Here is a 16,651-nt window from a genome sequence, read left to right on the forward strand (position 1 = left end):
GTGTGAATGGCTTGAGGACAAATGTAAGTATACAAAAGCATATATCACTAGGGATAAGATGTGTGCCACCTACAGAAAAATTAAAGAGACCTTTGGAGAAAAGAGAACCACTTGTATGAATATCAAGAGCTCAGATGGAAAACCAGTCCTATGCTAAGAAGGGAAAGTGGAAAGGTGGAAGGAGTATATAGAGGGTCTACATAAGGGCAATGTACTTGAAGGCAATATTATGGAAATTGAAGAGGACACAGATGAAGATGAGATGGGAGACATGATACTGTGTGAAGAATTTGACACAGCCCTAAAAGACCTAAGTTGAAACAAGGCTCCAGTAGACAACATTCTGTTAGAAGTACTGCTAGCCTTGGGAGAGCCAGCCATGACAAAACTCTTCCATCTAGTGAGCAAGGTGTATGGGACAGGTTAAATACCCTCAGACTTGAAGAAGAATATAATAATTCCAATTCCAAAGAAAGCAGGTGCTGACCGGTGTGAAAATTACCAAACTATCAGTTTAATAAGTCATGGTTCATAATACTAACACGAATTCTTTACAGACAAATGGAAAAAAACTGGTAGAAGCTGACCTCAGGGAAGATCAGTTTGGATTCTGTAGAAATGTAGGAACACACAAGGCAATACTGATCCTACAACTTGTCTTAGAAGATAGGTTAAGGAAAGATAAACATAGGTTTATAGCATTTGTAGACTTACAGAAAGCTTTTGACAATATTGACTGGAATACTCTCTTTCAAATTCTGGAGGTAGCAGGGGTAAAATACAGGGAGGAAAAGGTTACTTACAATCTGTACAGAAACCAGATGGCACTTACAAGAGTTGAGGGGCACAAAAGAGAAGCAGTGGTTGAGAAGGGAGTGAGATTGGGTTATAGCCTAGTATCGACGTTATTCAGTCTGTATTCTGAGCAAGCAGTACAGGAAACAAAAGAAAAATTTGGAGAAGGAATTAAAATCCATGGAGAGGAAATAAACATTTTGAGGTTTGCCGACGACATTGTAATTCTGTCAGCGACAGCAAAGGAACAGGAAGAGAAGTTGAGCGGAACGGACAGCATCTTGAAAGGAGGATATAAGATGAACATCAACAAAAGCAAAATGACGATAATCAAATTAAATCAAGTGATTCTGAGGGAATTAGATTAGGAAATTAGACACTTAAAGTGGTATATAAGTTTTGCTATTTGGACAGCAAACTAACTGATGATTCCAGAATGAGATTTTCACTCTGCAGCGGAGTGTGCGCTGATATGAAACTTCCTGGCAGATTAAAACTGTGTGCCCGACCGAGACTCGAACTCGGGACCTTTGCCTTTCGCGGGCAAGTGCACGACTCACGCCCGGTACTCACAGCCTTACTTCTGCCAGTACCTCGTCTCCTACCTTCCAAACTTTACAGAAGCTCTCCTGCGATGGTGGTCGGTCGGAGTACAGAGGATATAAAATGTAGATTGGTGATGGGAAGGAAAGTGTTTCTTAAGAAAAGAAATTAGTTAACATCAAGTATAGATTTAAGTTTCGGGAAGTCTTTTCTTAAGGTATTTGTATGGAGTGTAGCCATGTATAGAAGTAAGACGTGGATGATAAATAGTTTAGACAAGAAAAGAATAGAAGCTTTTGAATTGTGGTGCTACAGAAGAATGCTGAAGATTAGATGGGTAGATCATATAACTAATGAAGAGGTACTGAATAGAATTGGGGAGACAATGAATTTGTGGCACAACTTGATTAGGAGAAGGGATTAGTTGGTATGACACATTCTGAGGCATCAAAGGATCACCAATTTAGTATTGGAGGGAAGCATGGAAGATAAAAATCATAGAGGGAGACCAATAGATGAATACACTAAGCAGATTCAGAAGGATGTAGGTTGCAGTAGCTATTCGGAGATGAAGCTTACACAAGAGAGAATAGCACGAAATGATAATGTGTAGTTGTGGTGATAAGTTTTGACTTTGTGGTGCAAAAAGTTGGTTCATTAACAGTCATTGTTTTTTACTAAATGATCATTAAGATATGAAAAGATAAAACACATATGCTCTTCTGCACACATACACTTAGAATACTTCTACAAGATTTATCAATAGAAGAATGGAATGACTGGTAGAAGGGAACTTCGGAGAACATCCACTTGAGCTCTAATGGCTCTATTACTTATTCAGAAGATACATTTTAGAGTGACAACTGCACATTTATGGCATCTTTAGGTTTAGAATAATCTTTTGAGATCAGTGACTGAAATGAGGTCTAAAAATTCTGAAGGTAGCAAGAAGAAAATACAACAAGCAAAAAGTTTTCTACAGCATGTGCACACTACAGAATGTAGTTATAAAAATTGAAAGACACAGAATAAATGCAGTAATTAAATAGGCTGCACCGTTCTTCAATTTAGTCTGTATACAGAGCAAGCAGTAGGGAAACCTAGCACAGATTCAAGGAGAAGAAATGAAGACTTCAAGGTCTGTTGACTGCACTGAAATTCTGTCAGAAATTGCAAGGAATTTAGAAGTTTAGTTGAACAGAATGGATACTGTCTTAGAAAGAGGTTATAAAATGAGCATAAACAAAAATAAGAGTAGAATAATGAAATGTAGTCAAATTGACTGAGGCGATGCTTATGGAATAAGACTGTATAATGAAATGCTAAAGGTGTTAAAAGAGTTTTGCTGTTTGAGCAGCAAGCTGATTGGATATCACAGAAATAAAGAGGATATAAAATGCAGACTGGTAGTTGAAAGTAAAGCGTTTATGAAAAGTGAAACATGTTAACACAGACTGTAAATTTGATGGTCAGAAAGCCTTTTCTGAAAGTATTTGTTTGGAATGTTGCCTTATAGGGAAAAGAAACATACTTCTAACAAGAAACTATTGATATGTTGTCCTACAGAAAAGTGCTGTGGTTGGTTTAAAAGAGAGGGGGAGGGGCCAAACTGCTAGGTCATAGGTCCCTTATTCCAATTAAAATAATTACACAAGGGTGGGAGTAAAATAATCAAGACATACAAAACACAGCTGGAAGAAAGGAGAAAACCACAAGAATGACAGAAGGGCAACAAACACTAAAATGGATCAAACTGGACAAGAAAACCACAGAGAGACACAAGAAACATGTAGAAGAGATCAAAACAAGAGAGCAGATTACCATGGCTGGCTGACCATGAGAATAAAAAGGAGAAGCCAGACAGTCTGCAACATGTTAAAACTTCCACCCAAAAAGCACTAGGGTGGAGGACACAGAGGGACAAAGGACATGTGCTAAAACTTAGATCAAATGATAAAACCAAACCTCATGAATAAAACATAAAACTAAAGCTGATGTTGAGGCATTGTCACCCAACACTGAAGGTAAGGTGCTGGGAAAGTTAAAAGTCCACCACAGAGCGGCTAAAAGTGGGCAGTCCAGCAAGAGGTGGACGACTGTCATTTGTAAGCCACAGCAAAAACAAGGTGGGTCCTCGCAATGGAGTAGGTAACCACGCGTTAGCCACATATGGCCAATGCAGAGCCAGCAGAGGATAACTGATTGTCTGCAAGAGGACTGCATGGAATACTTCCACACATTCATTGTCTCCTCAATGACACGCAGTTTGTTGTGCATAAGCCAGAACGCAGATCAGTTTTGGAGATGCCTATCTCCAGAAGCGGTTTCTGTGTAGCCTGTCGGCAAGTTTGTTGCTGGGGATTCCAACGTGTCCTGGGGTGCACACAAATACCACTGAACAATGGGACCATTCCATGGCATAGAGGGACTCCTGAATGGATGCTACCAAGGGATGACGAGGGAAGCACTGGTCGACAGCTTGTAGGTTGATCAAGGAGTCAGTACACAGGAGAAATGACTCACCAGGGCATGAGCGGATTTGCTCAAGAGCACGAGATATGGCCGCCTGCTCTGCAGTGAAAATACTGCAGCCATCTGGCAAGAAGTGCTGTTGTCCTCCATGAACGTACGCAAAGCCTACGTGACCATCAGCCATCAAGCCACCAGTGTAAACCACTTTATGGCCCGGGTACATGTCGAGAATTGAGAGGAAGTAACAGCAGAGAGCTGCAGGACTAATGGAGTCCTTAGGGCCATGTGAAAGGTCCAGAAGAATCTGTGGCCTAGGTGTACACCATGGAGGTGTACGTGAATGGACCTCAAGGAGAGGTGGTAATGAGAAATTCTGTAGTTCAGACAGAAGGGACGCGAACCGCAATCATAAGTCCTGACCTGGGCCGCCAATGCGGGAGACGACCACCATAGTTGCGCAAAGAAGACGGTAATTCAGAATCACAGGAGAACTGTGAACATGTGCAACGTAACTGGCGAGCAGTTGTGCACGACTAACCTTCAATGGACGGATTCCGGCCTCCACCAGGACACTGGTCACCAGACTCATTCTAAAGTAAACTCAATGCTGAGGATTCTGCCGTACCATAAACCAAACTTCCATACTCAAGGTGGGATTGAACAAGTGCTCTGTAGAGCTGTAGCAGCGTAGAGCGATCTGCACCTCCGTTGGTTTTGCTCAGGCAGCGGAGGGTATTGAGGTGCTGCCAGCACTTCCGCTTAAGTTAATGAATCGATTGGGCACCAAAAACCAGTCGTGATAATCGATATGCCTCCACTACAGTGAGTGGATCATCGTTAAGCTAAAGTTCTGGTTCTAGATGAACGGTACGATGCCGACAGAAATGCAGCTGAAAACTGGAAGCTGTGGGCCAGAGCCTATGACTGCGCCTTGTGAATGGCTCCCTGTAGGTGCCACTCAGCAACACAAGTACTGGAGGAGCAGTACGAAATGCAGAAGTCATCCCCATACAGAGAAGATGAGACGGACGGTCCTACAGCTGCTGCTACACCGTTAATAGCCACTAAAAATAGAGAGACACTCAATACAGAGCCCTGCAGAACACCATTCTCCTGAATATGGGAGGAACTATGGGAGGCACTGACTTGGATAAGGAAAGTATGAAGCGACAGGAAGTTTTGGATAAAAATTGGGAGCGGGCACCGGAGACCCCATTCATACAATGTGGCAATGAGATGATGTCGTCAGGTCGTGTCGTATGCTTTACGTAAGTCAAAAAAGACTTCTGGAAAAGGCTGTCCGGATGGCAGACTCAAGAGACAGAAGATTATCAGTGGTACAGTGACCTTGACGGAAGCTGCACTGTCATGAAGCCAGTAGCCACATTACTCCAGGACAAAACCCAACCGCTGACACACCATACGTTCCAGCAGCTTACAAACAATGTTTTTAAGGCTGATGGGCCGGTAGCTATCCACATCAAGTAAGTTTTGACCAGGTTTGAGCACCGGAATGAGGGTGCTTTCCCACCACTACATAGCCACTACAATGGAAAGACGCTATTGCACCAGATCCGGTTGAAGATGACGAGGAGATGGCGCTTGTAGTCAGACGAGAGATGTTTAATCATCTAACTGTGGATCCGATCCAGCCCAGGAGCTGTGTCGGGGTAATGTGCAAGGGACTGAGGAGCTTCCACGTACCTCTCTCGGCGAAGACTCCTGTTTCCGTCATTTTATAAGCTGGTGAACACGGGCACGATGCCGCTTAAAGACTATTAGGTGCTCTGAGGAATGGTGCCGCTTATGTCACTGTAGAGCTCATTGATACTCTTTAATTGCCTCAGCGATTTCCAGCGACCACCAAAGGACTGTCTTTTGCCAGGGGCATCCTGAAGAACGCGAGATGGCGTTTTCTGCCGCAGAAATGATCGTTGTAGTGACCTGCTCAATGACAACATTAGTGGCACCATGTGTGGGAGATTCAGCGGTGACAACAGAGGTAAAGGCTTCCCAGTCTGCCTTGTTTAAAGCCCATCTGGGTAGGAGTCCGTGGGCATGAAGCCCGGGGAGTGACAGGAAGATGGGGAAGTGGTCACTACCACACAGGTCGTCATGTGCTCTCCAGTGGATAGATGGGAGAAGGCCAGGACTGCAAAGCAAGAGATCAATGGCCAAATATGTGCTATGTGCCACACTGAGATGTGTGGGCGCACCTGTATTTAAGAGGCAGAGGTCGAGTTACAGTTAATTTTCGACCTCTCTATTTCGGCCAGTAAGCATGGCGCAACCCCACAAGGGGTCATGCGCATTAAAATCTCCCAAAAGTAGGAAACGTTTAGGGAGCTGATCAATCAGTGCAGCCAATACGTCCAGGGGTACTGCGCCACCTGGGGGAAGATATACATTGCAGACAGTTATTTCCTGCATTGTCCTTATTCTGACAGCCACAGCTTCAAGAGGGGTTTGAAGGGGCACAGTTTCACTACATAGTCAGTTCAGGACATAGACGCAAACTCCACCTGACACTATTATAGTCACTACAGTTCCTGTAATATCCCTTATAGCTGCAGAGGACAAGGTTTGCATTGCCGGGAAGCAGCTTTCCTGGATGTCAATTCCACTGGAGGATTACGTGATCATGAGACTGGGAAGGCATGATTACGTGATCATGAGACTGGGAAGGCATTAAACAGTCAATGAGGCAGTCTATGCCTCAGGGTCACCTGCTGCCACCAGATGAGTACCTGTGTGATCGACATCCATTGTGTCTGAGGGCCCAGCGAGATCTAGATCCTCAGCGGATGCCAGAATATCCAGCTCATCCTCAGACATAGAGCTCGTAGGTAGTGCCCTTTGTTTTTGGGGGTCTTCTTCTTTTTAAGTTTCTCTCACTGCTCCTTAGGTTTGTCTGGCTGGGAGGGCTTCACTGATTCAGTCTCAGGGACTGAGGAGGCCCGTGAAGCCCATGACCAGCTACCTGCGGTTGCTTCAGCAATTGGCGGGTGTCAACTTTGCCACTGGTAGGAACTTGGGAAGGGAGTGACCCAAGGGATCCCTTCCTGGCGAGAGGAGCCGAAAAAGACTTACGCTTCTCTGGCTGAGAAGTGGAGACTGACGCCCCCGATGGTTGGGGAGGGGGGTTGCTCCTGAAGTAGGCTGTGCAGGAGCAACAGGGAGGGATGTGCCCCCCACCATCAAGGGGGCAGGTGGAGTCTAACGGCTCTGAGAGCCAACTGTACACGGCGGAACGGAAGATGGTAGAACCGTTGTCATAGCGGTGGTATAGGTTGACGTCATATGCACTGGATGTAGCGTCTCATATTTTCTCTTAGCATCGGTGTAGATCAATCAGTCCAGGGTCTTTCTTTCTTTCTGGAGAACCCTGCAGTCTGGTGAGCAAGGCAGATGGTGCTCACCGCAGTTGCCACAAATGGGAGGCGGGGAAAAGGGAGTATTGGGATGTGAAGGACATACACAACCCCGGCAGATGACACTGGAAGTACAGCAGGAAGACATATGGCTAAACATCCAGCATTTAAAGCACCACATCGGAGGAGGAATATATGGCTTTACGTCAGAGCAGTAGACCATCACCCTTGAAGGCCAAGATGAAGGCATCGATGGCCACCTGATTATCCCTCGGGCCCCGGTGGATGCGCTGGACAAAATGGATACCTTGTCACTCTACATCGGTGCACAGCTCATCATCAGACTGCAAAAGAAGGTCCCTATGAAATATGATGCCCTGGACCATATTTAAGCTCTTATGGGATGAGATGGAAACAGAAACATCCCCCAGCTTTGGACTGCAGTCTGCATCCTTTTCAATGCTTATCATTCTGTGAAAATTTTTCCTTCCCATATATTGTAATTAGTGTTTGTCACATTATGTCCTGCCACAAATATGATTGCCTGCAGCGTGTACAAAGAGTAGATGGTAAGAATTTTATATTTTCTGAAAATTTCTCTATAAAGCTTTTTCTTTTTTACCTTATCAGCCAATCTTACCGCCCTTGAAAGGCTGTCTCTACAGGTACAGGATTTGAGGGATGATACTGAACAAAAAACTTCATATGGAGATATACCCTATTGCAAATGGTGTCCGAGATAGAACATATGTAATAATACTTTGTTACTTATTTTCTGTGCTATTCAAACATCGTTATTGTCCACAATGTATGGCAGTGTAGAGGAAGCTGAGACAAACAGTTTGATACGGGACACTTGTATTCCATCAGGTCGGGAAACTACTACAAATTGGGCTACAAAGAATACCTAAGCTACAGCGCATGAGCGTTGCATCACATCAGATTTTCAGTATCCTTACATTGTATTTGCATAAACTGTAAGTCCTAGAGAAACATGAATAGGTCCTTTTTTTTGTAGGAAACTGAATGTAGTTTAAATTTGTACTGTGACATGTTTTTGCTGGAGGGTACAGCTTTTAAGTGATTTCAGAAATTGTACAAAAGTGATATTACATGTGTTCTATCTCAGAAAACATTCGCAGTAGGGCATATGTCCATATGAAGTTTTTTGTTCAGAATCACTTATATTATCACCCCTCAAATCCTGTACCTTTCCTCCTGACTCACCCTGTATACAGTACAGGTAGGCTGAGACCCATTTTAGTAAATATATATTTGTATTGACTTTCCTACAAATATGACACACATTTTCTTTTCAAGACAGGTGTTCATCCATAATTATAACCAAAAATCTGTGATTATGTGTACAGATATATGCCAATGGAGAGGTAAGTTTGTATTAGATTATAGCTAAGCAGTAATCACATTGCCACTGTATTCTCTTAATTTACAAGTAACTTACTTGCAGTTAGGTTAAGTTGACAGAATATTGTAGCTGATCTCACTGCTTTTGGCACTTATTTGCATATCACTGCCCCAGGTGACAAGGATGTGTCATCTGCATAGCTTATGACCTCAAATTTTGGGGTCCAATAAGATCATTAACATACACAATGAAAGTGTAAAAGAAAACCAAGCATTGTCTGTAGGGTTACTATTAGATAATTGAGAATCAGTCCTCACAGAGATTGTAATAAAATACACTGAGGTGACAAAACTCATGAGATAGTGATATGCACATATACAGATGGCGGTAGTATCGCACACACGAGATATAAAAGGGGCAGCACATTGATGGAGCTGTCATTTGTTCTCAGATGATTCATGTGTCAAGGTTTCCAATGTGATTATGGTTGTATGACGGGAATTAACAGACTCTGAATGCAGAATGGTAATTGGGACTAGATGCATGGGACATTCCATTTTGGGAATTGTTAGGGAATTCAGCATTCTGAGTCCATAGTGTCAACAGTCTACTGAGAATACTAAATTTCTGTTATTACCTCTCACCACAGACAACACAATGGCCAACAGTCTTCACTTAACAGCAGTGAGGAGCAGCTTTTGTGTAGAATTGTCAGTGCTAACAGTTAAGCAACACTGTGTGAAATAAGTGTAGAAATCAATGTTGGACATACGATGAATGTATTCATTAGGACAGTGTGGTAAAATCTAGTGTTAGTGGGCTATGGCAGCAGACAAAAGACACAAGTGCCTTTGCCAACAGTGTGACGTCACCTGCAGCACCTCTCCTGAGCTCGTGACCATATCAGTTGGACCTTAGATGACTGGAAAACCATGGCCTGGTCACATGAGTGCAGTTGGTAAGAGCTGATGGTAGGGTTTGAGTATGGCACAGACTCCATGAAGCCATTGACCCCAGTTGTCAACAAGGCACTGTACAAATTGGTGGTAACTTCATAATGGTGTAGGCTGTGTGTACATGGGATGGACTGGGTCTGTTGCAACAGAACCAATCACTGGCTGGAAATAGTTATGTTCAGCTACTTGGAGACAATTTCCAGCCATTAATAAACTTCATGTTCCCAAACAGTGATGGAATTTTTATGGATGACAATGAGCCATATCATCAGCCCACAGTTGTTTTTGTTGTATTCAAGAACATTCTGGACGATGTGAGTGAACGATTTGGCCATTCAGATCGCCTAACATTAATCCTATCAAACATTTATGGAATATAATTGAGAGGTCATTTCATGCACAAAATCCTGCACTGGCAACACTTTTGGTATTATGGACAGCTATAAATGCAGTACGGCTCATTATTTCTGCAGGGGTCTTCCAACAGGTTGTCAAATCCATGCCACGTCAAGTTGCTGCACCATTTTGGGTAAAAGGAGGTCTGAAATGACATTAGAAGGTATCCTGTGACTTTTGTCAACTGACTGTATAACTCCCCTCTCCACCGATGGAATGAGAGACTCACAGTGAGAGGCTATCGGGTGCAAGAGGCATACTGGTTGCTTTTCTCCTGTGCTTTGAAAGAATATGAAATAAGAGCTTAACTGGTAAGTTAACATGTTTCACTCAATTTCAAAATGTAAGGCAGCTTGTGAAGTATCTGTCCAGGTGTAGAATCTTCCCAAATTTCTTAAGTGAGACATCCAGTATCACAACTGGTCAAGTCACAAAATTTACAAAAATGAGAAAGTTATCAATTCAAAGTAGAAGGATACAACTACCAGGTAGTACAAGAACATGTTTCAAAATCAGCCACACCTTCATGTTACAGAGCACATAATTCTTGGTCATATGACAGAATGGGGCAAGTCTTGCAGGCAGTGAATTTATGACCAGCCATGTCAAGGAACAAGCAACAATCTTCATGTCACAGCATTTTTTGTGTAACCCTGTGCTGTTAAATTATGCAACAATGTGATTGTACCAGTAGGCAAAATAATTCTTTATATTGTACATGCTTTGAATTCACAATATTTCTTTGAACACTGACAACACCAATCTTTTACGCTAATTTCTGCATTTGCAGACTCCTTACCATGATCACACAGTGATCAAAGCCATTACTCTTCTTGTCTCTAAAACAGAAGACATAAAAAATCCACTGCAGAAACATTTTGATCCAACATGGAAAGATCTTCTGTCACTGCAGTGTTGTAAAACAATAATATTAATTAATTAAATAGGTTACACTGGTAATGGGAGTTCCATTACAATCTTCGAAGTCTGCATCAGTGGTTCACATGGAATGCCTGTTATTGTAACCTTGTTGAGAGCAAGTTGGAGACTTAGAACAACAATATCATTCAGTATGTGTGAACAGTGGCTATCATAATAATGATTCTACCAATATACTTGATCATTTGCAGATCATTTTCCTTTTATTATTTTCAACATTTAAGTGAACTGCAAACTTTTACTGGGAGAAATCGCCTCAGTTTTTTGTTGTTTTTCTTCATATGTTATTATCCATTTTATGCTGAAATGCTTTTTTTATTGCTACAAAGAAAAGCTTGAATATCACTTCATTTTCATTTTTTTCACAATACTTTTGAATTTAAAAAGAGAGCAGTTTTGAAAAAAGAGTAAAATCATATAAAACCTCAACAAAACCATCCAATCAAAACATAAATTAACAAAAAAATTGTTTGCTTTTAAACAAATTTCACAAAACACTAGAACTTATATATTAAACTCTTAAGAAATTAATTATGAAAGAAAAATGTTTGTGACCATCATTGTTTTCTTCCTCGAGGTTTTTCATCCATATTGAAAAATATGCCTTTGGTGACTTGGTTGATTCTACATCTACATCTACATTTATACTCCGCAAGCTACCCAATGGTGTGTGGTGGAGGGCACTTTATGTGCCACTGTCATTACCTCTCTTTCCTGTTCCAGTCGCGTATGATGCCAGATGCCTCAAATGAATTTTTTTTCCAGGCTCCAAACATTTTTCCCAATTTTATTCCTTACTTTTGTGTTAGTTTATTGATGATTATGATGAAAAGGATATTTGGAATCAAACATCTGAGCCTTGAGGGCCTGAAATAGCATGAAGACTGTACCAAAAGTTAACCAAATGTGCCATAGTTCATTTATTAATTGGTGTAGACTTTTTGCACTACACATATAGTTGAAGTGATTCTTTCTCTATATAGATATTTCAGAATCCTGCTTTCCTCTGCTGTGGAGTAATGTAAGCATTGTTTGAATAATGCGTATACAAAGCCATGAATATTTTTCATTTGACCACGAGATATCAGCATCAGGCTGATGATGAGACATAATTGTGAAAAATAGTGAATTCTCAAAAACAGCTAGATTAAATAAAACAACCTTTCATAACACTAGGCGTAGAGATGAGTAATGGATATGTCTCAGCAAGTGGCCACTATTTTTCAATTTTTGTATGAAGAGGGCCAAACGGCAAATGAAACTTATCTTCAAATACATGCCCCATATGTGGAAGTATACTTCAAATGTAAGGATATCTTTTTTTACAATATTATGAAATGGAAAGTTGTAACTCACCACATAGCAGAGATGCTGAGTCACAGATAGGCACAAAAGAAAGACTGTCACAAATAAAGCTTTCGGCCAGTAAAGCCTTCATCAACATTAGATGACAGACACACACACAAACACACACACACACACACACACACACACACACACACACACACACACACATTGCTTTTAGGAATACTAGTTGTGAACATTTTCTTGATAACAAACAGAGTGGGTTGAGGAGAGCAGACAAAAAAAAAAAAAAACCTCAGTCAAGCACACAGCCCACTCAAGCAAAGGAATGGTGCAAAGTGACGTGTTTTGTGTTTTGAACCTAACAACTACAAATTTGTAGGTATACAGCAACCCACTTTTTTTACGTGTATTTTAGGTATGTCCTACAGTGTGTCATAAACTGTCTGATTACTCAGTCATTCTTTGTGATCTCAAGAAGAAGGAAAATCTTCAGGGATGTAGCACAAGTCAATTTAAAGAAGGATAGCTCAAAAACTTTATCATTATACTGCTTAATGTAATTTATGATCATACTAGCTAAGTTTAACCAAGTAAATCAGGAAGAAAGTTACCACTTTGAAAAACACTGTTCAGTTTCTATCTCAAAAATAAAATAGAAAGGCTTTTCTTTTCCCACTCCCTCCTCTCTGCCCCTCACATCTTCCCAATGCTGCACCTGGTAGCCTTGTCCTACTGCCAGGCACCATCTAGGACCTACACACACTGCCAGACAGTGCTGACTTCTCCCCCCCCCCCCCCCCCCCCCCGCCCCCAAATCTGTACTCCACCATCCCTCCTTCTTCCCCATGCTACTCTGAATTTCTGCTTTCCTTTAGTGTGACAGTTGCATTACGGCCAGAGCAGCCAGAGACAGCAGTTGTGTGCATGCAGTGTGCTTCCTTGTGTTAATGTGTGTGTGTATGTGTGAGTATGTGTGTGTGTTGGGGAGGGGGGGGTGGTACATGTCATCTTTAGGTCTAAAAAATCTTTTTGTTCTGTAATGTGTTCATTTTATATTGGACATCTAAAAACAAAGATGAAGTGACTTACCAAATGAAAGCGCTGGCAGGTTGATAGATACACAAACATACACACAAAATTCAAGCTTTCGCAACCAACGGTTGCTTCATCAGGAAAGAGGGAAGGAGAGGGAAAGACGAAAGAATGTGGGTTTTAAGGGAGAGGGTAAGGAGTCATTCCAATCCCAGGAGCAGAAAGACTTACATTAGGGGGAAAAAGGACAGGTATACACTCGCACACACACACACATATCCATCCGCACATACACAGTCACAAGCAGACATTTGTAAACGCAAAGAGTTTGGGCAGAGATGTCAGTCGAGGCTGAAGTACAGAGGCAAAGATGTTGTTGAAAGACAGGTGAGGTATGAGTGGCGGCAACTTGAAATTAGTGGAGGTTGAGGCCTGGCGGATAACGAGAAGAGAGGATATACCGAAGGGCAAGTTCCCATCTCCGGAGTTCTGACAGGTTGGTGTTTGTGGAAGTATCCAGATAACCCGGACGGTGTAACACTGTGCCAAGATGTGCTGGCCATGCACCAGGGCATGTTTAGCCACAGGGTGATGCTCATTACCAACAAACACTGTCTGCCTGTATCCATTCATGTGAATGGACAGTTTGTTGCTGGTCTTTCCCACATAGAAAGCTTCACAGTGTAGGCAGGTCAGTTGGTAAATCACATGTGGCTCTGCCTTTGATTGTGTACACCTTCTGGGTTACAGGACTGGAGTAGGTGGTGGTGGGAGGGTGCACGGGACAGGTTTTACACTGGGGGCAGTTATAAGGGTAGGAGCCAGAGGGTAGAGAAGGTGGTTTGGGGATTTCATAGGGATGAACTAACAGGTTACGAGGGTTAGGTGGATGGCGGAAAGACACTCTTGGCGGAGTGGGGATGAATTCATGAAGGATGGATCTCATTTCAGGGCAGGATTTGAGGAAGTCGTATCCCTGCTGGAGAGCCACATTCAGAGTCTGATCCAGTCCCGGAAAGAATCCTGTCACAAGTGGGGCACTTTTCAGGTTCTTCTGTGTGAGGTTCTGGGTTTGAGGGGATGAGGAAGTGGCTCTGGTTATTTGCTTCTGTACCAGATCGGGAGGGTAGTTGCGGGATGTGAAAGCTGTTTTCAGGTTGTTGGTGTAATGGTTCAGGGATTCTGGACTGGAGCAGATTCGTTTGCCACAAAGACCTAGGCTGTAAGGAAGGGACCGTTTGATGTGGAATGGGTGGCAGCTGTCATAATGGAGGTACTGTTGCTTGTTGGTGGGTTTGATGTGGACGGATGTGTAAAGCTGGCCATTGGACAGCCCCACTCCCAGATTCAACCAAACAGCCCTCGTAAAAGATTTACTGTCCTACACTCGTACTCTCTGCTGGAAATATCCCTTTGCCATGAAGAAAACTGATCCTAATCCTACTCCTAATGATCCAACTCCCCAAGACACTATCCAAATTGAACCCTGCCTGGAACAGTTCCGTCCTCCGTCACAGTGGGACCCACCTTCTCTTCCTCTTCCTCAAAATCACCCTCTCCAAACCTTCCAGGAATTTCTGACTTCCAGCCTTGCCTCTCAATCCTTCTTAAAAAACCTTAATCCTACTCCCAATATTACCACTGCTGAAGCCCAGGCTACCCGTGATCTGAAGGCTGACCGATCCGTCGTCATTCTTCCGGCGGACAAGGGTTCCACGACCGTGGTACTTGATTGTCGGGAGTATGTGGCTGAGAGACTGCATGAGCTTTCAGACAACACTACATACAAAATTTGCCAAGGTAATCCCATTCCTGATGTCCAGGCAGAGCGTCAAGGAAACCTCAGAACCTTAGGCCCCCTACAAAACCTTTCACCTGACTCCATCAACCTCCTGACCCCACCGACACCCTGCACCCCTATCTTCTGCCTTCTACCTAAAATTCACAAACCCAATCATCCCGGTCGCCCCATTGTAGCTGGTTACCAAGCCCCCACAGAATGTATCTCTGCCTACGTAGATCAACACCTTCAACCCATTACATGCAGTCTCCCATCCTTCATCAAAGACACCAACCACTTTCTCGAACGCCTGGAATCCTTACCCAGTCCCGGAAACCATCCTTGTAACCATTGATGCCACTTCCTTATACACAAATATTCCGCACGTCCAGGGTCTCGCTGCGATGGAGCACTTCCTTTCACGCTGATCACCTGCCACCCTACCTAAAACCTCTTTCCTCATTACCTTAGCCAGCTTCATCCTGACCCACAACTACTTCACATTCGAAGGCCAGACATACCAACAATTAAAGGGAACAGCCATGGGTACCAGGATGGCCCCCTCATGTGCCAACCTATTCATGGGTCATTTAGAGGAAGCCTTCTTGGTTACCCAAGCCTGCCAACCCAAAGTTTGGTACAGATTTATTGATGACATCTTCATGATCTGGACTCATAGTGAAGAAGACCTGTCAGAACTCCGGAGATGGGAACTTGCCCTTCAGTATATCCTCTCTTCTCGTTATCCGCCAGGCCTCAACCTCCACTAATTTCAAGTTGCCGCCACTCATACCTCACCTGTCTTTCAACAACATCTTTGCCTCTGTACTTCCACCTCGATTGACATCTCTGCCCAAACTCTTTGCGTTTACAAATGTCTGCTTGTGACTGTGTATGTGCGGATGGATATGTGTGTGTGTGCGAGTGTATACCTGTCCTTTTTTCCCCCTAAGGTAAGTCTTTCCACTCCCGGGATTGGAATGATTCCTTACCCTCTCCCTTAATACCCACATTCTTTCGTCTTTCCCTCTTCTTCCCTCTTTCCTGATGAAGCAACCGTTTGTTGCGAAAGCTTGAATTTTGTGTGCATGTTTGTGTTTGTTTGTGTATCTATCAACCTGCCAGCACTTTCTTTTGGTAAGTCACATCATCTTTGTTTTTAGATATATATATCACTCTTAGATGCTTGTTACGTCACGAAAACACAGTACACAACAGCACACCTGTTTACATACGCTGGACATATTCTAAACAGCAACAATCCACCTTAAATGGCGTATAAGGTGCACATGGCAATTTGCTCAAGGTGCTTTACATTTTTAAATATTTTAGTTATGACAAAAGTTTTACAATGTGCTGATTTTTATCCACATGACAACTTGGCATGAGGTCCAATGTAAAATGAACATGTTTCACAACGAAAAGGCCTAAAGATGCAGCAAACTTTGTCAAAACTGGTTGTCTTAAATAAAGAAATATTTATGCGATCTGGGCTACCAGTATTCTCAAAATGAGAAAATTCAATCAATGTGTAAAAGTCTTTTCATTCTGCCTGTCTGTAACTCAACGTGTCTTCTTTATGAGGAGCAGTATATCCTTTTCATAATATTGTTAATTTACTACCACTTCTCTTCTTTATTTATATGGATGACTTTGTTGAATATATGAGCCTACAAAACATCATGATGCCAAC

At 42.7% G+C, this 16,651-nt stretch overlaps 1 protein-coding gene across 1 annotated transcript in view; it reads right to left on the reverse strand.

Annotated features, from left to right (window-relative positions):
• LOC124718684 (SANT and BTB domain regulator of class switch recombination-like) overlaps window positions 1-8,440 on the reverse strand; it is a 123,822-nt gene extending 115,382 nt beyond the window's left edge. Inside the window, exon 1 of the mRNA XM_047244308.1 lies at window positions 8,409-8,440. Within this exon, the coding sequence (XP_047100264.1) occupies window positions 8,409-8,440 (32 nt within the window). The remainder of the gene's footprint in view (window positions 1-8,408) is intronic.
• Window positions 8,441-16,651: the final 8,211 nt, after the last annotated feature.

Source organism: Schistocerca piceifrons, chromosome 10 (assembly GCF_021461385.2).
Source record: "Schistocerca piceifrons isolate TAMUIC-IGC-003096 chromosome 10, iqSchPice1.1, whole genome shotgun sequence".
NCBI lineage: Eukaryota > Metazoa > Arthropoda > Insecta > Orthoptera > Acrididae > Schistocerca > Schistocerca piceifrons.